The sequence below is a fragment of the Oncorhynchus mykiss genome, chromosome 28 (assembly GCF_057628025.1).
Source record: "Oncorhynchus mykiss isolate SJ-2025 chromosome 28, ASM5762802v1, whole genome shotgun sequence".
Classification (NCBI taxonomy): Eukaryota; Metazoa; Chordata; class Actinopteri; order Salmoniformes; family Salmonidae; genus Oncorhynchus; species Oncorhynchus mykiss.
In genome coordinates, this window is record NC_143049.1 from 11,192,045 (window position 1) to 11,216,596 (window position 24,552).

General features: G+C 42.1%; 1 protein-coding gene across 2 annotated transcripts; it reads left to right on the plus strand.

Moving 5' to 3' along the window:
• Window positions 1-2,932: 2,932 nt before the first annotated feature.
• LOC110508493 (DDB1- and CUL4-associated factor 8) lies at window positions 2,933-24,343 on the plus strand. Of its 2 annotated transcripts, none has more exons than XM_021589041.3 (13): window positions 2,933-3,198; window positions 5,737-5,786; window positions 17,444-17,533; window positions 17,725-18,359; window positions 18,534-18,674; window positions 19,494-19,588; window positions 19,756-19,866; window positions 19,984-20,114; window positions 20,241-20,348; window positions 20,627-20,757; window positions 20,917-21,036; window positions 21,996-22,112; window positions 22,240-24,343. In XM_021589041.3, the coding sequence occupies exons 2-13, from the start codon at window positions 5,771-5,773 to the stop codon at window positions 22,345-22,347; spliced, it is 1,803 nt and encodes a 600-aa protein (XP_021444716.1). In that variant the 5' UTR covers window positions 2,933-3,198; window positions 5,737-5,770; the 3' UTR covers window positions 22,348-24,343. The 2 variants fall into 2 exon arrangements, with proteins under 2 accessions (XP_021444716.1, XP_021444715.1); XM_021589040.3 differs by having other exon boundaries at window positions 2,935-3,198; window positions 5,737-5,807.
• The last annotated feature ends 209 nt before the right edge of the window (window positions 24,344-24,552 follow it).

Genomic DNA, 24,552 nt, shown 5'->3' on the forward strand with positions numbered 1-24,552 from the left:
ATAGTTTTACTATGGTAAAAGCATTTTTATTTTGTCTGTGCTCTGTGAATTTGTCGACTTGCAAGTGTCTGTCTGTGTGTGTGTGTGTGTGTGTGTGTGTGTGTTGCCTGTGAGATAAGTTTACAAATTGAAAGGGGAGAGGTGAGTTATAAATACAAGTCTGCTACATGATCTCATACTAACTCCCCCCTCCTTAGGTATTCAGTGGCTAGCAGTGCTAATTCCTATTTAGTCACCTCCGGCCCTTGTGGAGAGGGATATGAGGGGGAACGGAATGTAGAAATGGGGAATGTGTACTGTAAGGGGACAGGGAGACAGGAGGAGTGTTGACTGGGATGCCAAGCATATCTGGTTGACTGTAGAAAATGAAGGCCGTTTGCTTAACCCATGGCCTGTTACACTTCGTTTGTTACTGTATCAGAGAAATAAAGGGAAAGGAGTGTTTTTTGGGGGGGGAGGTCCTTTGAAAACTCACACAATATGGCTTTTGTAAGCCTTGTGTATTTCAAACAACTGTGTATCCTAATGTGTCCTCATTGGTGTTAGTTGTAGAGGAGAAAAACACAACATTTCAGCAGCTACATGATCCTTCTGTGATATCCACTGTGATTGATGTAAATTCATGCCACTGAAATGCATTGCCCACGTCTAGGCAACAGCAGCCTCTAGTGGCATGATATGACGTGGCAGAAAATATGTGCAGTAATTTGGAGCCAAGCAGTCTCCCATAGTCTCGAAGTCTTGCTGACTTCAGAGCCTGGAAAGGCTCCTTGATGTTGTAGGCACAAAGCGTTGATAATAAACGGGGCTGTTCTTTTTTTACTGATTGGTTCTCCTCTGTGTCTTTCTCACTCAAACACCCACACGGACAAGCACACACAGCCTCTGGAATCCTCCGCTTTCAACACTGATGTTTTTTCAAATCCAAACAACGAGTTCTCAACCCCCTGAAAAAAAATAAACGTTTGAGATAACCAATCAAAGTTGAGTAAATGTTTACGCAAATATTGCACCAACATTTTTTATTTGACTTTTTATTAACAAATATCAACAAACAAAATAGGAATAGTCACATGCAAACAAGCATACAAACAAACGATTTACATTGCCAGGAATCCTAAACAAACAAATCATATTCATTAATAATACAACAAGTTTTAATTGCCTTTTTGTTTTTCATTTTAGTTAAAGTAGTGCCATATTGTTTAAACTAATTTATAAAGTGAAAAAAAGTTAGGTTTTGAATTGGACCATTTGCATTTGTGAATATGAAATGTACCTAGTATTATTAGCAGTTGAATTAAATATACTACATTTATCTATGTCAGAATTTCTGAAAATATTGCACCAACAAACTGACTCTTGTCCAGACCAATGTGTCATAGCTCTCCTTCGCTCTGTACCACGAGAGTCGCGTCAACCAGGCAGTCTCCCATGGTTGCTCATCTTCTTCAGCCAGTGAACTGTTGTTTCCAAATGCATTTACAATTCAATCAGACACAATTTGATTGCGTTGATATCTTGACTTGATATAATGTGTGAGACCTACGCAGTTTAAATGTAACCAATATAAACTCAAGACTTGAATTAATTGTAATAACTTTTTATTTTGGTCAGCAACTAATATAGAACACCACTGGTCAATGTAAATGGATTTTGGGACAAAAAAATCCCTATTAAAACAACTACCAGAAATTACACTTGACTCTCAAGGAAAGTGAGTTCAGTGATAAAGTAGTAAATAATAGTGAATTGTGAAAAAGCAGTAAAAACTCAAGTCATGAGCATTATTCAATCACCCTCCATTTAACCCTAATCTTTAACCAGCATCTCAGCATGGGGAACTGAATCACTATTATTTGGTCATGATGATAAACCTGAAATGTAATTCCTACCATTTAATCCTGACCCTCTCATTCCCTTTCAGTCTTTCTGTTTCTCATTAACATACAATTTTCTCCTACATAAAGCTTTCTCTACTACTTTTTGATTTGGAAATGCCTGAATTTGTTCTGTATGGCCAGGGAAGCAACCTTAGTTTCAGAGGCCTCCAGATCGATGTCAATCTCCTCTTGAGTTAAAGAAAATGGAAATATGAATTCAGCTTTATGCCACATCTTTTTTAAGTGTGGATCAAATCAAAGCTTTTTGCTTATCTGAATTTACGGGTTTTACGCACCAACCAAAATTCTGGGAGAGCGCGAAGGTCCCCTTTTGATTAAATATTGATGTCAAGTATCATTTGTACATTACTATAGAAAAAATGTAGGGATTCGTTACATTTGACCGTGTAAAACCTATCAGTACTAGTTATTTATCTGGGAGCGAGTCGGATATATACACACTGAACAAAAAATATAAATGCAACAATTTAAAAAAATGTGCTAAAATAAAATACATGTTTTCACTTTTTGGGGTAATGTGTGTAGATGGGTGAGAATATTTTTTTTGAATTTAGGCTGTAACACAAAATGTGGAATAAATTAAAGGGTAAGAATACTTTCTGAAGGCACTGTAACTATAGATGTTCTGATTCATTAAGAAAGCTTAACGTAGTTATGTGTTTTTGGTTGTTGAGTCAATTAGACCATGCCCATTTCAAGTGTATCCTTGTAAAACATAAAAAGGTATTTCAGAATATTTAGACAAGTTAGCTGACTAACTCATTGATTCTGCTTTATAGGAAACCCCTCTGCTCGACCTCCTGATCGCTAAAGGTTATTAAATTGTAATAATTATTAATAATATCAGCTATTATGCGCATCATGATGCCATGTTTATGGACTACAGGTGGGAAACCATTTTCACTTCACTTATTGTTATGTGTAGGACAAATATGATCGATTACAGAAAGTGCATTGTATAAATAGTTAAAATATTTAGATTAGATGAAACGGTGCATTGCACTGTATAATAAGAACGGTGCATTGTTGTACACACAAACTTCCGGTGAAAAAAAGTCCTTCGCCGGAAAAGGAACGATGAAAAAAAACAAGCTGAACGTCAAAACATAAACAGAGCAAACACGCGTCGTCTTTAATTTGACTGTCTCTTTATACACACATTCCTCATGTCGTGTGTTTTTCCAAGATTTTCTACCCAATATGCTATAGCTAGCTAAGTAATAGCTTGAAGACAATACATTACACCGAAGATTAGGACTAAACGACGTGCGCCTCGTTGGGCCTACGACTAGAGGTAACATTAGTTAGCTAGCATGTTTATATGCGGTAACTACCGTGAAATTGGTCAAAGTCCTGCACAACATTTAACTAAATGTACCAACATGTGTAGATTAGCGTTTCAAATCAACCAACATAATACTTCGTGCTAATACTTAGCTATCTCTGGTTAATTTGAAGTAACATGGCCTGTCAGCTGTTTTGTTAAATGTCAGTGTTGCTGCAGCAAGTAGCTGAGATTAGTTTGATAGTTACTGTTAGTTAGCTAACTCTGTCTGATTAATCAGGCTGTAATACATAATTCATTGGTATGTATGTATGTACAGCCTGAAACGAATGACTGCAACATCGTGTAAATAAATGTTCCTTACAAGCCAGAATGTTTTATAAAATTGCATTTTAACGTACTCTACCGTTTGTCCGTGGTGTTAGTCCTTCAGATGGTAGATATGTTTTAAACAATATATCGACAGGAAAGCAATGATTACCCGACTTTTTAGAGCGCCAGTACTCAAGTTTACATTTCTATCACTTGGCACATGCGCAAAACCATCTAAACGACTGTTCAAACGACTGCAAGGCAGCGTTCAGTACATTTAAAACGCAATAGAACGTTCAATTAATGGAAACGATGCAGTTGAAAAACGGTGAGGGGTTGGGTTGTAGATTCAAAATGCACCGCTAACCTTTTAAAACGTCACTCAACGTCACTCATTGCTTCAAGCCACAGCCTGCCAGTTCAATAACTACAATAACGTTTTTGGAAAAGGTGCCATTCAGTACAAACTGTTCAGCAACGTAGCAAACGTTCAAGCTGGGGGAACAATCCATACAGTTACTTATCGGGATATTATTTTTCGGGGATGTATCTTCTTGACAATATTGTTTTGCTCAAATTGGCTGTACCTGCACCAATCATCATCATGGTCTTTTCTCCATCTTCTTTTTAAATAGGGAGCCAATTTGTTTTTAGCACTTATTTCGACTGACCAAAACTTGTTTTCTCATGGCTCTTTCTTGTCCCTCTGCAGCAGACATAAGGCGAGCAATGTGTTTGGAACAACTAGTTGCAATAACAATCACATTGAGTCGCAATACATATATAATCATGAGAATCGCAATATATATATAGTATCACGATAATATCATATCGTGAAGTCCCTGGAAATTCCCAGCCCTAGTGCACGGCACGTGCACGTTTGGTCATGAGCAAACATGTGCACGCGATGCATACATACTAACTGAAGTCAGCAGGTATTTACATGGTTTTGTGCATGTGATAGAAATGGGTCAACAATAATTTCTTGTGGATATTTTGTGTCAAATTATGTGCATCTGAAGGGTAAACTGAAGGGTAAACTGCACAGATAACCGGTAGAGTACATTCAAATGTAAGTGTATTCAACATTCTGACTTGTAAGGAACATTTACACGATTTTGCAGGCAGTTCCAGGCTGTATATACCAAATAATTGTCTAATACAGCCTAGCTTACTCCTAGTGGACTAAACCACTCCATAGTGAGGGAAGTTTCTGATGAACCACCAACAAAATGGAGCAGAGACCAGGCTTTGTGGAATTTAGCTCAGACTACAACGATTTGCCCCAGATCAATACTTCAAAACATTTAAATTATGAAACGCAAACCGTGTACCTATGTTTGTCCTCTGTAGTTGCGTGCCTTTGCAAATGAGCAGGTGCTAATTTAATCTCAAAAAGGAAACAGTGGGCCATTTTCATTAACGTTTTATTGAAAAAGTATGGATTTCATCTAACACAGACTACAGAGGACAAACATAGGTACAAGGTTAGCGTTAAGTAGTGATCATGGGCGAATCAATGTTGTCTGAGTTAGATTACACAAAGCCTGGTCTCTGCTCTAGTCCGTTGGTGGATTTCATCAGAAACTTCCTTCACTGTGGAGTGGCGTTAAATCAGCTAGCTTACTCCAAGCTACTGGCTGCAAAGTTAGATACACATGAAACTAACTGCCAGTCTATAGGTAAGTGCACACTTGATTTCATTAATGGAAAACTTCACTCTAAATCTATCTTTTGATATTTGTTTAGTTAGTCCATTGTTGATATAGTCCCAAAATGTTTTGCATGTCAGCAATCAAGTCTTCAAGATAAATAACTTTCAAAGTACAGAAATACAGCCGGTATAATGCATTTTGCTGTCTGTATTTTGAAACGGAAATATATCTTAACTTGATTGCTGACATGTAAAACATTTTCAGACTATATCAACAATGGAAACAAATACCAAAATAGTTTTTGGGTGGAATTTTCCTTTAAGGCCTAGTTGCTGATGTGTTTAGCTAGCTAGTTTGCAAGATTTCAATCATATGATAGCTTAATTTGTTCATTAGTCGCCTTAGCTAGCTGACAAAACTGGCTAGCTGTCTTGAGTGATGTCTTGCTACATTGCTATAACTTAGAAGGTCAAGTCAGTTGTTTGGACATATTGCAATTATTGACAATCAATATAATTAGGTGTCTTCAAAAGCAGCCAACAATGTAATTCACTTAACCCTGTCTCTCTGTTCATTCCAGGCTCTCCTCCTGTCCACGTGAAGAAAGAAACAGGATGGCAGAGGCAGATGGTAAATCCAGTGTGCTTAACGGTGAGGGATCACACAGGCCTCACTGTTGTTTTAGTTTAGTTTTCCATAAGCGCTGGCTGTCGGCTAAACAGCCGGTAACAGAATCATTGTCAGTCGGCTACTTTTTCCACTTTATTAACTAGGCATCATTTCATAAAATTGTTTCAATTCGCCAGTCAGAAAAGTCTTCCGCTAGAATAAACTATATACATATATTACTGATCTATAGATAGGACAGGCGCCTGTCAGTCACAAAGCGAGCGACGACAAGGAAACACTGCTGGTTTGTCAGTCTGCTGTCTGTCCCGCCTCTCGGTACCAGTGTTATTTTCGTACGCTGTGGTTGGCTGTAGTCAAATGTATTTTCACAGAGGGAGCGCATGAGTCTCCTGTGAGTGAATTTACACGTCCCGTGTAATGTAAGTGGTAACGATGAGTTGAAATCCACTTAATTATTGTTTTGTTGCAGATTCATATAGCCTTCCACTGAGTCGGGGCCCATAGGCTATTTACTGTGCTTTGATTGATGACCGAACAGCTTGTGTTGACTCGTTTATAAAAAGTGTCGAACTGACTGAATAAAGTCAATCTCTTAAATCCCTTTGCGGTTCATAAATCATACAATGTATTCATGTCCATGGTATCACATCAGGACAAGTAAACCAAAGATCTTGTTTGTATTTTCCTAGGATTCGAAGCCCATGTTGAGACTTGCCAGTGACCTCTAAAGTGACTTGTCAGTGTAGCCTAGTTATGGGTTGGGTTGTTCGCAAACAAATGTCTCTTTTAAAAATAAAAATGTTTAGGTCAACAGAACAAACTGTTGCATCAGTGAGAAGGTCGTTCATTTGGCTCCTTAATTTGCATACTGGTAGGCTACTACTGCTTTTTGGCAATTATCTGCAGTTAAGTTCTGAAAAAATGTGATGAAGATGTTGAATCCTCACTGCAGGAACCATAGGTAGTGGAGAGGCAGCCTCATTCAGTGTTTTTCATTAGAGCTGGCCGTTGGTTAACCACGCGGAGTTGTGGTGCACAGCCTATTTACTGTGCTTTGATTGACAACTGCAGAGCAAGTGTTGACTAGTTTTATAAAAAAGTGTCGAACTGACTGAAAATTGATCTCCTATATCCCTTTGCCATTCATAAATCATGCAACATGGTTATATGTCCATGCTAACCCATCGGGACAAGCAAACCAAAATATTAACTTTGTATAGCTCCGCATTGACATGATTGGTTGACAGTGGGTGGGGGCGGTACATCCTGTATAAACACAAACTCACTTCCTTGTCAACAGCTCTGCATTGCTCCGTGAAGCGCAAGAAGTAAACTCAGGAAAAAAATAAATGTCCTTTCACTGTCAACTGCGTTTATTATCTGCAAACTTAACATGTGCAAATATTTTTATGAACATAGCAAGAGTCAACAACTGAGACATAAACTGTAGAAGTTCCACAGATGTGACCTGAGCCAAGGGGGGGGTCAACATCAAAAGTAACAGTCAGTATCTGGTGTGGCCACCAGCTGCATTAAGTACTGCAGTGCATCTCCTCCTCGTGGACTGCACCAGATTTGCCAGTTCTTGCTGTGAGATGTTACCCCATTCTTCCACCAAGGCGCCTGCAAGTTCCCAGACATTTCTGAGGGGAATGGCTCTAGCCCTCACCCTCCGATCCAACAGGTCCTAGACATGCTCAATGGGATTGAGATCCGGGCTCTTTGCTGGCCATGGCAGAACACTGACATTCCTGTCTTGCAGGAAATCACGCACAAAATGAGCATTATGGCTGGTGGCATTGTCATGCAGGACGGTCATGTCAGGATGAGCCTGCCGGAAGGGTACCACATGAGGGAGGAGGATGTCTTCCCTGTAACGCACAGCGTTGAGTTTGCCTGCAATGACAACAAGCTCAGTCCGACGATGCTGTGACACACTGCCCAAGAACATGACGGACCCTCCACCTCAATCCCACTCCAGAGTACAGGCCTCAGTGTTAGGCTAATTTCTTTGATGATAAACGCGAATCCGACCATAACACCTGGTGAGACAAAATTAAAAATCCTACAATGTGATTTTTCTGGATTTTTTTCCCCCCATTTTGTCTGTCATAGTTGAAGTGTACAGTGCCTTGCGAAAGTATTCGGCCCCCTTGAACTTTGCGACCTTTTGCCACATTTCAGGCTTCAAACATAAAGATATAAAACTGTATTTTTTTGTGAAGAATCAACAACAAGTGGGACACAATCATGAAGTGGAACGACATTTATTGGATATTTCAAACTTTTTTAACAAATCAAAAACTGAAAAATTGGGTGTGCAAAATTATTCAGCCCCTTTACTTTCAGTGCAGCAAACTTTCTCCAGAAGTTCAGTGAGGATCTCTGAATGATCCAATGTTGACCTAAATGACTAATGATGATAAATACAATCCACCTGTGTGTAATCAAGTCTCCGTATAAATGCACCTGCACTGTGATAGTCTCAGAGGTCCGTTAAAAGCGCAGAGAGCATCATGAAGAACAAGGAACACACCAGGCAGGTCCGAGATACTGTTGTGAAGAAGTTTAAAGCCGGATTTGGATACAAAAAGATTTCCCAAGCTTTAAACATCCCAAGGAGCACTGTGCAAGCGATAATATTGAAATGGAAGGAGTATCAGACCACTGCAAATCTACCAAGACCTGGCCGTCCCTCTAAACTTTCAGCTCATACAAGGAGAAGACTGATCAGAGATGCAGCCAAGAGGCCCATGATCACTCTGGATGAACTGTAGGGATCTACAGCTGAGGTGGGAGACTCTGTCCATAGGACAACAATCAGTCGTATATTGCACAAATCTGGCCTTTATGGAAGAGTGGCAAGAAGAAAGCCATTTCTTAAAGATATCCATAAAAAGTGTAGTTTAAAGTTTGCCACAAGCCACCTGGGAGACACACCAAACATGTGGAAGAAGGTGCTCTGGTCAGATGAAACCAAAATTGAACTTTTTGGCAACAATGCAAAATGTTATGTTTGGCGTAAAAGCAACACAGCTGAACACACCATCCCCACTGTCAAACATGGTGGTGGCAGCATCATGGTTTGGGCCTGCTTTTCTTCAGCAGGGACAGGGAAGATGGTTAAAATTGATGGGAAGATGGATGGAGCCAAATACAGGACCATTCTGGAAGAAAACCTGATGGAGTCTGCAAAAGACCTGAGACTGGGACGGAGATTTGTCTTCCAACAAGACAATGATCCAAAACATAAAGCAAAATCTACAATGGAACGGTTCAAAAATAAACATATCCAGGTGTTAGAATGGCCAAGTCAAAGTCCAGACCTGAATCCAATCGAGAATCTGTGGAAAGAACTGAAAACTGCTGTGCACAAATGCTCTCCATCCAACCTCACTGAGCTCGAGCTGTTTTGCAAGGAGGAATGGGACAAAATGTCAGTCTCTCGATGTGCAAAACTGATAGAGACATACCCCAAGCGACTTACAGCTGTAATCGCAGCAAAAGGTGGCGCTACAAAGTATTAACTTAAGGGGGCTGAATAATTTTGCACGCCCAATTTTTCAGTTTTTGATTTGTTAAAAAAGTTTGAAATATCCAATAAATGTCGTTCCACTTCATGATTGTGTCCCACTTGTTGTTGATTCTTCACAAAAAAATACAGTTTTAAATCTTTATGTTTGAAGCCTGAAATATGGCAAAAGGTCGCAAAGTTCAAGGGGGCCGAATACTTTCGCAAGGCACTGTACCTATGATGAAAATGACAGGCCTCTCTCATCTATTTAAGTGGGAGAACTTGCACAATTGGTGGCTGACTAAATACTTTTTTGCCCCACTGTCTATGGCTCCCGAGTGGTGCAGCGGTCTAAGGCACTGCATCTCGGTGCAAGAGGCTTTATTACAGTCCCTGGTTCGAATACAGGCTCTATCACATCCGACCATGATTGGGAGTGCCAAAGGGCGGTGCTCAATTGGCCCTGCGTCATCCGGGGTAGGCCGTCATTGTAAATAAGAATTTGTTCTTACCTGACTTGCCTAGTTAAATAAAGGTTCCATTCAAAAAACAACTGGCGACAACCGTAGCGCAATCAATAGGAGGGAAACAGTGGTTGGTGCTGAAAATATAGCAAACTTGTTATGTAAGTGTTGCACACCAACAGATTGAGAAAACCTACACCAGTTGAGTAATTCATTTCAACAATAATCTTCATTTTAATTTGACTTTACAAACAACAAGAGGGAGTCTACTCGGAGCCTAGACCTATATAAAATATCTTCACTGGCTGAGGTAGGCTAAGATGCTTAACAGCCTAATAGAAGTAGGATATTTTTTATTAGGCCTACTTAATTGCAACTGGTCAAAAATGTAGAATCCTACATAAAACAATCATTTAAAGAAAAAAAGTCTGCACGTCCGAATGGGCAATGTAGCTAATAATGAAAAGCGCACATTTAGAGTTTGGGATTTACAAAAGTAATTGGAAAGGTAGATACAAATTATTTGTGACATTGTGGTTGCAATAAAGAATGTAAACAAGATGCTGTGTTTTTATTTACAGTTGTGATGGACAACTGGAGGCATTTTGAAAACAGGTTTTCAAACACTTGTTTTTCACAAGTGTACGTACTGTAGTACTCTAGCAGGTGTTGCCCATCATGCAAATGTTTATTATTAGCAGGGCAATATACGTTTTATATCCTGGCTACTGTTGTGAAAATCCTTTCACTTGCAATGTATTCAATGCTTAATTAAGTACTCTAAAGTGTTATATTTCTAACTCAAAACAGCAGTACAGTATTTCTTCATCGACATCTTTATGCTTTCGTTAATTAAATAACGAGAAAAAATGCATTCAAATGCAGACGTTTATTTAAACAATATTTTAGTCACACTTCCACCCAGCTCCACGGCCACAGGTAAAACCTTTTTTGAGATGGTCAATGCATTTGTTGCATTGTATTGTCAATTTTTCTAGACAAAACATCTTGATGGCCTTGACCAGTTAATCTTTGCTTGTCGGCTTGGCAGAGTTACGGATGAATGTTTTCAGTTGATGCCAAACAAGTTTGATCGGGTTTAAATCAGGAGACCTGCATGTAGAGATGAGAAAACATATTTTTAGATATACTGTAGGCCTACCGAAGGTGTTGTTTGTCATTTCATTTCATTTAACCTTTATTTTACTACATAAAGGCCTACTTACTCTGCTGACGTCTTGACCCAATTTATGTCCTCGTTTGCAACGCAAACCCGGGCCGGCAGTGTGTTTTGGGTCATTGTCTGCATTTGGAGAAGGAAAAAAAGACATTTAGCCTAACAGCCAACATTAGGTACAATAATAGAAATATACATGTAAATGGGCCTAAACGTAACAAAATATCGCTATAATCCTACCTTGATAAAAACTATGTGGTCCCAGAAACACCTCTGACATAGGGTCCAGCATATCTCTTGATGATTTCTTCCTCAAAGAAATCTTGAGCCATGATACCTGAAAAAGGAGGCAAGAGTAAATTATTATGGAACACATAACAGTCCGTGAGGTGTAGGCTACAATATTTTATGTAACTTTTGCTTTGTAAATTGCCAAACTTACCATCAAAAAATCAAATATGGGACTGTTCCCTGGCGAGAAATTTCCCCCCCACACATGGAGTGTGAGCGGATGCTTGGGACTCGGCTTGCTTGATCTTCTTCCTTTTTTTTCTGTAGCAATTTTGAGCAAATTGCTCAATGTCCACGGTTGATTCGTCGGTGAAGATGATGTCATTGAATGTCTAAAATCCAACATTTCTAAATTTGTGGAGTACCACATTAAACTGATGGTTGAGAATCTCCCATCTTATGTCAAAGACACTAGTCACATGATCTCATTGAGAGAGGGCTTAGGAAGGATACCAGGGGGCACCCTGCTGGCCACTTGATCTGGATAGCTTGTACACTAACATCCTACACACTTGTGGCTTGCAGGCGCTACAACACTTCCTTCAGCAGAGAGACTCTACCCTTGCTCCATCCAATGATTGCATCTTACAACTTACTGAACTGGTATTATCCCATAACTACTTTGTCTTTGAGTCAGACTTTTTCCTTCAAATTCGGGGTGTAGCCATGGGCTCCCCTTTTCCCCCAACTATTCAAACCTGAATGTGGGACAATTTGAAGAAGCATTCCTTTTTAAAACAGACATGCCCCTTACTTTCTAAAATACTTATATGGAAGAGATGCATAGATGTCTTTTTGCTCTGGGAAGGAAGTCAGCAGGAACTAAATGAATTCCAAACTCTACTAAACGAGAGCTCTGAATACCTCAAATTAACCATGCAGACTGATGAGAGAGAAATAAACTACCTGGACTTATGGATCATCAAAGATAATGATGCATTAAACACTCGTACACAAAGCCCACAGATCGCAATACCTTGCTATGTGCGGATAGTATGCATCCCCTTCCCCTCAAGAATGGTCTACCATATAGCCAGTTATGCAGGGTTAAACAAATCTGTGGCCACCAGTCTGATTGTGACAGCAATGCTAAAAAAAAAAGAGGGGCACAAGGACAAAACCCTTGATGCTGCAATGATGAAAATATATCAAAAAGAGTGGAATTACTAAACTCAACCAAAGAAGAAAAACAACGCAACCGTCTCATGCACTAAGTACACCAAGGGTTCGGAGAAAAGGAAAGCAATCCTGAAAAAGCAGTGGCATATTCTGCAATCAGACAAAAAAATCGCACACCCCTTCAAGGGACCCCCAATGGTAGTCTATAAGCGTGGTCACAATACTGGAAATAGTTTGGTGAGATCTGACATGCCCACTGAGACACTCTTGACACCTATCCCAAATGGGAACTACAAATGTGGCTCATGCGCACAGAGCGATAGCACTATCAATCAAATGTATTTATTTATAAATCCCTTCTTATATCAGCTGATGTCACAAAGTGCTGTACAGAAACCCAGCCTAAAACCCCAAACAGCAAGCAATGCAGGTGTAGAAGCACGGTGGCTAGGAAAAACTCCCTAGAAAGGCCAGAACCTAGGAAGAAACCTAGAGAGGAACCAGGCTATGAGGGGTGGCCAGTCCTCTTCTGGCTGTGCCGGGTGGAGATTATAACAGCACCCAGTAAATGTCAGTTGGCTTTTCATAGCCAATCATTCAGAGTATCTCTACCACTGAAAACAGCAGGTCTGGGACAGGTAGCACGTCCGGTGAACAGGTCAGGGTTCCATAGCCGCAGGCAGAACAGTTGAAACTGGAGCAGCAGCACGGCCAGGTGGACTGGGCTCAGCAAGGAGTCATCAGGCCAGGTGGTAATGAGGCATGGTCCTGAGAGAGAGAAATAATTAGAGAGAGCATACTTAAATTCACACAGGACACCGGATAAGACAGGAGAAATACTCCAGATATAACAGACTGACCCTAGCCCCGCCGACACAAACTACTGCAGCATAAATACTGGAGGCTGAGACAGGAGGGGTCAGGAGACACTGTGGCCCCGTCCGACAATACCCCCAGACAGGGCCAAACAGGCAGGATATGTCTTTCTTCAGACAACCACATACAGGTCGAAAGATCACTGTTAGGGGTATCATCTCATGCAAGACCAAGGGAGTAATCTATCATCACCTGTTCATGTGGAAAAGCCTATGTAGGACAAACGAAAAGACAATTAAAACAACGCAGCTCAATCAGGTGTAAGAACATTGACTATCCAGTAGCAACTCACTTTGTTGAAGCTAACCATTCCATCTCCTCCCTCAAACACACAGGCGTTGAGCATGTTCCCCTACCAAGGAGAGGCTGTAACATCGAGATCCTACTACTACAAAGGGAGACTTACTGGATATCCTATCCTAAAACTATTGACCCCTAGTGGTCTGAATATTGACTTTGATCTCAGGCCCTTCTTATGAACACATTTTTTTTCTTCTAAAATACTTTTACAGCTTATTAGTGTACACCTAATATGTTCCCTCTGTTGATGTTCATTATATATATTGTTGAACCAAAAGATTACATGTAACAAAAATTCAATACAAAATTATGTGAAATTGAATGAAACAATGTATGTTGATGCTAATATGATGTACAATATTCTATTATGTTTCTATGTAACAATAGCATAATATATTTAATGTCATATACTATTTTTTAAACAGTTTCACAAATTTAATTTGAATTAACTTAATCATTATGACACACCCCTCACTACTGTCATTGGTTACACTAATTGCACTGGGGTTCTACATAACCTGGTTAAAGTATTCATGACATTACTCTGAGGAAGGCACAGTGATGCCAAAACGTTGGTAAATACCCATTAAATTGCTGGGAGATTACACATGGAGTGTGCTACTTTCTTTATTTTGATTAGTTTATAGTCATTGAATGTCTCGCCAGCTTTGATCCATGCCTAGGCCTGCAGGACGCGAAGTTCATTGGGTCGAAACTACACAACATGGCTCTTAGAAGGGCTATATTATGGCCTTTATAAATATTATTTTGGCCTTTTATTCAGATTACAATTGCTCACTTTTTTTAAACGAAATAATCTCAAATATTGTTTATATATATACAGTGCCTTGCGAAAGTATTCGGCCCCCTTGAACTTTGCGACCTTTTGCCACATTTCAGGCTTCAAACATAAAGATATAAAACTGTATTTTTTTGTGAAGAATCAACAACAAGTGGGACAGAATCATGAAGTGGAACGACATTTATTGGATATTTCAAACTTTTTTAACAAATCAAAAACTGAAAAATTGGGTGTGCAAAATTATTCAGCCCCTTTACTTTCAGTGCAGCAAACTCTCTCCAGAAGTTCAGTGAGGATCTCTGAATGATCCAATGTTGACCTAAACGACTAATGGTGATAAATACAATCCACCTGTGTGTAATCAAGTCTCCGTATAAATGCACCTGCACTGTGATAGTCTCAGAGGTCCGTTAAGAGCGCAGAGAGCATCATGAAGAACAAGGAACACACCAGGCAGGTCCGAGATACTGTTGTGAAGAAGTTTAAAGCCGGATTTGGATACAAAAAGATTTCCCAAGCTTTAAACATCCCAAGGAGCACTGTGCAAGCGATAATATTGAAATGGAAGGAGTATCAGACCACTGCAAATCTACCAAGACCTGGCCGTCCCTCTAAACTTTCAGCTCATACAAGGAGAAGACTGATCAGAGATGCAGCCAAGAGGCCCATTATCACTCTGGATGAGCTGCAGAGATCTACAGCTGAGGTGGGAGACTCTGTCCATAGGACAACAATCAGTTGCACAAATCTGGCCTTTATGGAAGAGTGGCAAGAAGAAAGCCATTTCTTAAAGATATCCATAAAAAGTGTAGTTTAAAGTTTGCCACAAGCCACCTGGGAGACACACCAAACATGTGGAAGAAGGTGCTCTGGTCAGATGAAACCAAAATTGAACTTTTTGGCAACAATGCAAAACGTTATGTTTGGTGTAAAAGCAACACAGCTGAACACACCATCCCCACTGTCAAACATGGTGGTGGCAGCATCATGGTTTGGGCCTGCTTTTCTTCAGCAGGGACAGGGAAGATGGTTAAAATTGATGGGAAGATGGATGGAGCCAAATACAGGACCATTCTGGAAGAAAACCTGATGGAGTCTGCAAAAGACCTGAGACCGGGACGGAGATTTGTCTTCCAACAAGACAATGATCCAAAACATAAAGCAAAATCTACAATGGAATGGTTCAAAAATAAACATATCCAGGTGTTAGAATGGCCAAGTCAAAGTCCAAACCTGAATCCAATCGAGAATCTGTGGAAAGAACTGAAAACTCCTGTTCACAAATGCTCTCCATCCAACCTCACTGAGCTCGAGCTGTTTTGCAAGGAGGAATGGGAAAAAAATTCAGTCTCTCGATGTGCAAAACTGATAGAGACATACCCCAAGCGACTTACAGCTGTAATCGCAGCAAAAGGTGGCGCTACAAAGTATTAACTTAAGGGGGCTGAATAATTTTGCACGCCCAATTTTTCAGTTTTTGATTTGTTAAAAAAGTTTGAAATATCCAATAAATGTCGTTCCACTTCATGATTGTGTCCCACTTGTTGTTGATTCTTCACTAAAAAATACAGTTTTATATCTTTATGTTTGAAGCCTGGAATGTGGCAAAAGGTCACAAAGTTCAAGGGGGCCGAATACTTTCGCAAGGCACTGTATATATAAACAATATTTGAGATTATTTCGTTTAAAAAAAGTGAGCAATTGTAATCTGCAGTTTTGTCACACTACACAATTTGAGAATTTGGCAATACGGCCTACCGGCCTAACAATCGCTGACCATTTATAAACACACCAGTCCAGGACCTCCACATCTGGCTTCTTTACCTGCGGGATCGTCTGAGACCAGCCACACGGACAGCTGATGAAATGGAGGAGTATTTCTGTCTGTAATTAAGCCCTTTTGTGGGGAAAAACTCATTCTGACTGGCCGGGCCTGGCTCCCCAGTGGGTGGGCCTATGCCGTCCCAGGCACACCCATGGCTGCGCCCCAGCCCAGTCGTGTGAAATCCATAGATTTAGGGCTTAATTAATTCATTTCAATTGACTGAGTTCCTTATATGAACTGTAACTCAGTAAAATCGTTGAAATTGTTGCATTTATATATTTGTTCGGTATAGGCCTAGATGTAATCCAAAACAACTACCGGTAACACACTGAATTCATAAATGTTCAGTCATTTTAATTGCAAAGTCATCTCTTTCTACTCAATACCACAACTAATTGTACCAATTTGGGAGGTAAAGTTAAAGTTTTCAATAGCTGTGTGTTTCAGATGGAATCAAGGCATCATAATGTACCAGAGGCTACCAAAATTAAGCTCATTCTGCAGTTTATTGTGGGGGCATGCCCCCCCGGACCCCTGAGCCAGAATATGAGAGCAGAGGAATTGTTGAAAAACCCACTCATCGCTCACGGAGTGGTCTTTGCGCACCTCTCCGGCGCTCAACGTCCTTTTCCACTTCCCCAAAAATAGCTCATCGCTCACAGGAAAGAAAAATGCAGCTCTAAATTAGCTCCATTCATTTTTTTGTTGTTGCTTAAAAAGATAATTTAACAAACACCCCATCTACTTTTGTGACTATGTACCATTTGGTTTTGAAGTAAGGCTATTGTAAGAAGCTTCAACATTTCAACCTCATGTCGTAGGCTGTTAAACAAGGACCTACCTGGTGAGATGCGGCCACTGTGTTAAAAAAACCAAATAGCTTTTTCTCTACTCTATTGATTATCAGATACTTCAGTTGTAACTGGCTCTGTGGCGATTTCCAACTTACAGTTGATAGACAACTTAGAAACTGCTAAACAATTTACAAAAAATAAATACAACAAAACAGGCCTAATTTAAAAGAACAATGATGAAGGAAATGAAAAATGCTGTGCAGAGCATGCCCAGAGCTCCTGGCTGAGCAGTACCGGAGCGAAAGAGAAGGCAGACGCTCGGCCCGCTCCACTCCATTCACATCCTCTGGCCCAAGCCCGGAATTCCCTTGCTGGCTACTTTTTCTATTTGGCTGGCTACTCCATGTTCTGCTTTTGGCTGACTGGAAATACTAACTCCACCAGAACCTGCTACGTAAAACTAATGTGGGCATCTCTGTACGTTTTGTTTTTCAGATGGGTCTGAGGAGCCAGATCCAGGAGAAGACCAGCGAAGGGAGGGAGATGCTTCCGCAGCCACAGAGGGACACTCTGGCTCTCAAGCAGGTAGTAGGAGAGGACTATAGCAAATAGCTGTCATAGTTCAACATCTAGCCACGACACAGGACACCATGACTTTGACATTATACACTTAATATTTGTTTTTACAATGGATGAGTTTCCTCAACACTTCTTGACAGTAACTCTTTTTACTCAGTGTGTGACAACTTGCTCTCTTGCCCAAATGCTTCCCTTAGCTCCCAGAGAGGCAGGAGACGAGGCTAAGAACAAGCCAATGCCAGATGCTAAGGTTACAAGGGTGCCTGGAGAGGAGGAGGAGGACACAGACAGCATGGACGGCAGTGGCCTCTACTCGCTGACCGAGGAAGGGGAGCGAGAGAGCGAGGGAGGTAGAAGAGAGAGAGTGAATGAGAGGGATGCAGGAAAGCGGGCCGCCAGAAAGAGGAACCGCCCGAGTGGTAGCACCGCCCACCACTCCTCCAGCTCTGACGAGGATGACGATGATGAGGAAGAGGAGGAAGATCAAGAGGAGGTAGAGGACGAGCAGGCCATGGACTCGTGGTTGGGGGCGGAGCTGCGTGACCTCAGCAGGCCGTCATGGCGGGCGGTGCCCTCCCTGAAGTCGAGGGAGATTGGCCGGGGCTCGCACCAGTTTGTGAGGCGTGTGTGTGGTGCACGAGGCTTGGTCCAGAGGCTGGAGCTCCAGGGGCGCCTGGAGAGACACACTGGCTGTGTGAACACCCTGCACTTCAACCCCTCAGGCACACGCCTGGCCTCCGGCAGTGATGACCTGCGGGTGGTAGTGTGGGACTGGGCACGTCGCCGTGCTGAGCTCGAGTTTGACAGCGGGCATAAGAGCAACGTCTTTCAGGTTAGGGGAGAGGACAATCAGGCTAGAATAGGATGGGATAGTAGAAAAGTGCAACATTTCTTGTGTTGTTGACAGACAGCCATTTAACAAGTAATTGTAAAATGAGAAAGGTAAGCTATAAATGTGGTAGGGGACTTTTGAGAGATGTTGAAATGTACCTTTCTTCCTCCCCAGGCAAAGTTCCTGCCACACAGTGGAGACTCCACCCTGGCCATGTGTGCCCGGGATGGTCAGATCAGAGTGGCTGAGCTCTCTGCCACTCAGCGCTGCAAGAACACCAAGAGAGTGGCTCAGCATAAAGGGGCAGCACACAAGGTATGGAGACCATGTGTATACCTCAGGAGTGTGGTTGTATTCGTGATAATGAGTTTCAACATTTGTCCAAGAAGCCAGACTTCAGATTGCGGCTCAAATGAAACCCTATTCTACAAATATTACATAACTTTCGACCACCAGAACCCTACAAGGAGTGTATAAAACATTACTAAGAACACCTATGTAATATAGAGTTGTTCCCACCCTTGCCCTCAGAACAGCCTCAATTCGTCCGGACATGGACTCAAAAGGTGTCAAAAGCATTCCACAGGGATGCTGGCCCATGTTGACTCCAATGCTTCCCACAGTTGTGTCAAGTTGGCTGGATGTCCTTTGGGTGGTAAAACATTCTTGATACACACTTGAAACTGTTGAGCTCGAAAAACCCAGCAGCGTTGCAGTTCTTGACACAAACCGGTGTGCCTGGCACCTACTACCATACCTTGTTCAAAGGCACATCTTTTGTCTTGCCCATTCACCCTCTGAATGGCACACATACACAATCAATTTCTCAATTGTTTCAAGGCTTAAAAATCCTTCTTTAACCTGTCTCCTCCCTTCAACTATACTGATTGAAGTGGATTTAACAAGTGACATCAAAAGGGATCATAGCTTTCACCTGGATTCACCTGGTCAGTCTATGTCATGGAAAGAGCAGGTGTTCTTAATGTTTTGTACACTCAGTGTATGGCAGCTTTGGTCAAAGTAGGGCACAATGTGGGGAACTGGTTGTCATTTGAGATGCAGTAGTTCTAAGCCTTTTTAAGCGGAGACCTGAGTTGATTTAAGTGTGTTGCGTTTATTCTGTCTGTGTGTCAGCTGGCCCTGGAGCCAGACTCTCCCTGCTCCTTCCTGTCGGCTGGGGAGGACGCCATAGTGTTTGCCATCGACCTGCGCCTCGACCGGCCTGCCAAGTGAGTGATAACGCCTTAATGCAAGATCACTTGGACATTACTGTACTAAGGTCATTCGTTTTCCCTGACCATGTCACCAGACCAGGAATAACTCCAGGCCCAATGTATAACATAACAGCCGTTTAACCCTTTACCCACTTTGTTTTACTCTTTTCCTCTTCTCTCAGTAAACTGGTGGTGGTGAAGGAGGGGGATAAGAAAGTGGGGTTGTACACCATATTTGTGAACCCTGTCAACACACACCACTTTGCTGTGGGTGGGAGAGATCAGTATGTTAGGTGAGACTCAGATCCCTTTTATATGTGTATCGTAAAGCAGAGAGAGTGCATTCTTTGGATTCTGCACATTCTTACTATGTTCTCTCTCTTACCTCTCCTCATCTTCAACCTTTTTAGGATATATGACCAGAGGAAGATTAATGAGAATGAAAATAATGGCGTACTGAAGAAGTTCTGTCCATCTCACCTGGTATCCAGCGAGTCCAAAACGAACATTACCTGCTTAGTGTACAGTCATGATGGCACAGGTAAAGCACATGACTCAAACACATTTTTATTCACAAGTCTGAGGTCCTCTGACTCTTGCTGTTATGACTGTCCTCACGTCTGTTCTCCCCATCAGTGACCATGTCTCTCTCGGTCTGTCTGTTCAGAGCTCCTGACTAGTTACAACGATGAGGATATCTACTTGTTTGACTCCAGCCACAGTGACGGTGCAGACTACCGCAGGAGATACAAGGGCCATCGCAACAACGCTACGGGTACTGGGGGACAAAAGGGGAAGGAATGATTATGAATTAGTCAATTATAATTAAAGAAAACAGCAACACATACACTGGATAGGTACAGTGAAATGTGTTATTTTTACAGGTCAGCCATTGTAGTACCGGGACCCTGGTGCAAATTAGATCTATGTGCCTCGCTGTAGGGCACATTAACAGATTTTTCATCTTGTCGGCTTGGGTATTCGCACCAGCGACCTTTTGCTTACTGGCCCAACGCTCTAACCTCTGGACCTCTCTATTTCTCTGTTTCACAGTGAAAGGGGTGAACTTCTATGGCCCTAGCAGTGAGTTTGTGATCAGTGGCAGTGACTGTGGACACATCTACCTGTGGGACAAGGTCTCTGCCCGCATTGTCCAGTTCATGGAGGGAGACCGAGGAGGAGTGGTGAGAGAGGGAAGGAGGGATGGTGGGTGGGAAGCTGTGTGCGGTGCTTGAAGAAGCTGGCGAGCGCAAGCAACACTCTCAAACAAAATTGTACCATGTCAGTTTCACTCATTCATCTCAATCTGTCACTTCACACTTTGTCTCATCCTCTGTTCCCAGGTCAACTGCCTGGAGCCACACCCTCACCTCCCAGGTCTGGCCACCAGTGGTCTGGATCATGACGTTAAACTGTGGTCCCCCACTGCCGAGAATCTCACAGGGCTCAAGGGCCTCAAAGACGTACGGTTCATACCAATCTATCCACACAAACCACAACATATCACCAATATCCCAAACATTCCCACGACGAACAGGCCCCCATTACCATCGACAGGGCTGTAGTGGAGCGGGTCGAGAGTTTCAAGTTCCTTGGTGTTCACATCACCAATGAACTATCATGGTCCAAACATACCAAGACAGTCGTGAAGAGGGCATGACAAAACCTTTTCCCCCTCAGGAGACTTAAAAGATTTGGCATGGGTCCCCAGATCCTCAAAAGGTTCTACAGCTGCACCATCGAGAGCATCCTGACCGGTTGCATCACCGACCTGGTATGGCAACTGCTCAGCATCTGACCGCAAGGCGCTACAGAGGGTAGTACGAACGGCCCAGTACATCACTGGGGCCAAGCTTCCTGCCATCCAAGACCTATATAATAGGCAGTGTCAGAGGAAAGCCCATAAAATTGTCAGAGACTCCAGTCACCCGAGTCATTGACTGTTTTCTCTGCTACCGCACAGCAAGCGGTACTGAATCGCCAAGTCTAGGACCAAAAGGCTCCTCAACAGCTTTTACCCCCAAGCCATAAGACTGCTGAACTATTAATAAAATCGCCACCATACAATTTACATTGACCCCCCCTCCCTTTTGTACACTGCTGCTACTCTCTGTTTGTTATCTATGCATAGTCAATTTTCCCCCACCTACATGTACAGATTACCTCAATTAGTCTGTACACTGACTCGGTACTGGTGCCCCCAGTATATAGCCTCGTTATTCTTATTGTGTTACTTTTTATTACTTTTTACTTTATTTGGTAAATATTTTCTTAACTCTTCTTGAACTGCACTGTTGGTTGTAAGTAAGCATTTCACGGTAAAGTCAACACTTGTTGTATTCGGCGCAAGTGACAAAGTTTGATTTGAATACTGCATACCAAAGCTGTGAGTTTTGATGTGACTGTTGTTGTGGTCGTTCAGGTGATGAAGAAGAACAAGCGTGAGCGTGATGAGGACAGTGTTCGCCATGGAGACCAGTACGACACACAGCTCCTGTGGTTCCTCATGAGGCACATGAGAAACAGACGGCCCCAGAGGGTAAATTGAACACACCACAACCCACCCACCATGTGTAATCTCTATTCCAGTAATCAAATCACTACACCCCGCTCTCTCTCTCTCTCTCTCACCCTCTCTCTCCCTTTCCCTCTCTTTTCTTTTCCAGACACGTCGCGAGGGTGCAGAGGGAGACACTGATGAATCGTGGAGCTCTCCAGATTCCTCTGATGAAGAGGACGGAGGGCCAGACCACGTCCAGTGCATGTCCTCTTGAGCCAAAGAGACATGTGAGAGTACACACACACACACACACACTTTATTGCCCTAGAATTTATCCACATAGGCAGGCACTATCGACACACATGAACACTGAGAGACCATAAGTAACAGTAAAGGTATTCACATATACACACACAGCATACACACACAGGCAGACATAAGTACATACACACAGCTGAGGGGTAGGGAGGGTGACTCGTATAAACCAAGACACAAAATCGAATTTCTTATCCGACAGAGACTGAATTGTAGACATTTTTGTTCATACAGTCTGCTGATGCAAATAGTCTCAACCCTGATTTTGTTCTGATCTGTATTAGAGGGAGGCTGATGAATGCTCACATCCCTAGACAACCACTTGGACTCGTACACCCATACATGTGCTCTGCCAAGCCCCTAAGAACTTACCCACTTCAACAACACACACATTTCACAATCTGCTGAACATCAGAGCACACATTTACCCCACTCTCCTTAACAACCCCTCACCCTCGTACTTTTCTGTTGGTGATGGCAGAAATGGAGGGATGGGAAATACACCTTCTAACCTCTGATCATCCCCCAAATGTGATTCACTCCATAGATTTGAAACCCGAGCCCCTTACACTTTCTAACCCTCTTCTTCTCAAAGTTAGTTTCAGAACATCAGCACGTGGCCAATCAGTTTAGCCTCCAGATGGCTTATACCAGGTGACTTCTTCCCTTCCACTCTGCTGTGTTGCTTTTCGTCTCCCTCAGCCCAACCCCCACCACGCTACTGAGTGCACTTTAATCAGGGATATATGGTGTGAGTTTCTTAGACAAAGTGTTCGTTTGGCGGCCAACCATGCAATGTTATGAAACATTGGCTACATTGGCCCCCGGAACAACCTCAGTGACGTCAAGGTGTACTTTCTTTCTCTGAGAGTACATTTGACTCTAGTTGTTTAGTTTGGGATTTGCACTTAGCGGGAATGTCTGAAACAGCTCCGGCTGGAGCAAGGAGAAAGAAAGATTCCTCCCCCATCCTTCTCCTTTACACTCCTCCTGGACGAGCACCCTGACCTCAGCCCCTCCCTCCCTAAGCCATCCTCTCTTCCGTTGAGAGTACATTTCGCTGAGACGGTGAGCTGGAGGGCTACTGAGGACCACCTGGATGGTCTCATTGCAAAATTCATACAGTATATACATCCAAAAGGTTTCTCACTTTTCTGTTTGAGGAACCCTGATGATGAGGCCCTAAGCCTCGGGTCCTGCTACCTACATCCCACGGCTCATGCCAGCCGCCAGCCTCTGCCAGAGATCAGACTCCATAAAGAAGGACCGAGGTTTGATCAGGCTCTGGAGATCAGATGTAGAGACTGCTGTTTGGCTCTCTTTTTGACCTGTGTGGGCTTTCAGAAGCCATTATTCTCTATATCTGGGCCCATCTGCCCATTCAGGCCTCTGGGTCTGTGTTATAGCATTCAGGCCAGGGGGACAGAAGAAGGGAGGATTGATCTGCTTGCCATTTATTTTTATTTTTTTTGTGGCAGCGATAAAGTCCAGCTTTTTTTCTCATTTTGTATGAGAATTATAGAAGTTAGATCAATTGATATGTACATATATTAAAACTGTAAAGAAATCCTCTTTAGCAAATTATGTTTGACTTAAGAAATAATTTGTCAAAATATTTGATTGGTATCGATGCAGAGGTTTATATTATATATGAGGTACAAAGTACTTTTAAAATGAAGAGACAAAGATGACGTAATTTGTTTTTTCTTTTTTTGTAAATTATCTCCCCAATTGTTACATTAGCCTATATCGGCAGGATTCAGTTGAACCGTGAATTGAGTTTGGTTCCTTTTCATTTTCAATTTTCTCCCTTCAAGATCTTGACCTATTTTTCTTTGTTCTTGTATGCATCTTTTAGGCTTTTGATCAATGATTTATTCCACTGCTGCCTAATAGTGTGTTCTACTGGTGCAGTTGGAAACATGTACAATTTGTGCAATAAACAGAAGACAGTGTCCCTTGTGTTATTTTGACATTGCTTGTTTCAGGCATCAGAGGGTTATTCCAGAAAGCCAGATTAGTGAGTTAGCGAGATCTGTCAAACCAGAATTTGAGCATACTCAGAATTTCCTGTTTCCAGAAAGAGAGCTTGACATATAGCCTGATCAGAATCCATAGCAACAAATGCTCTGTAGCAAACATGCTACCTATTAGGTTAACTTGA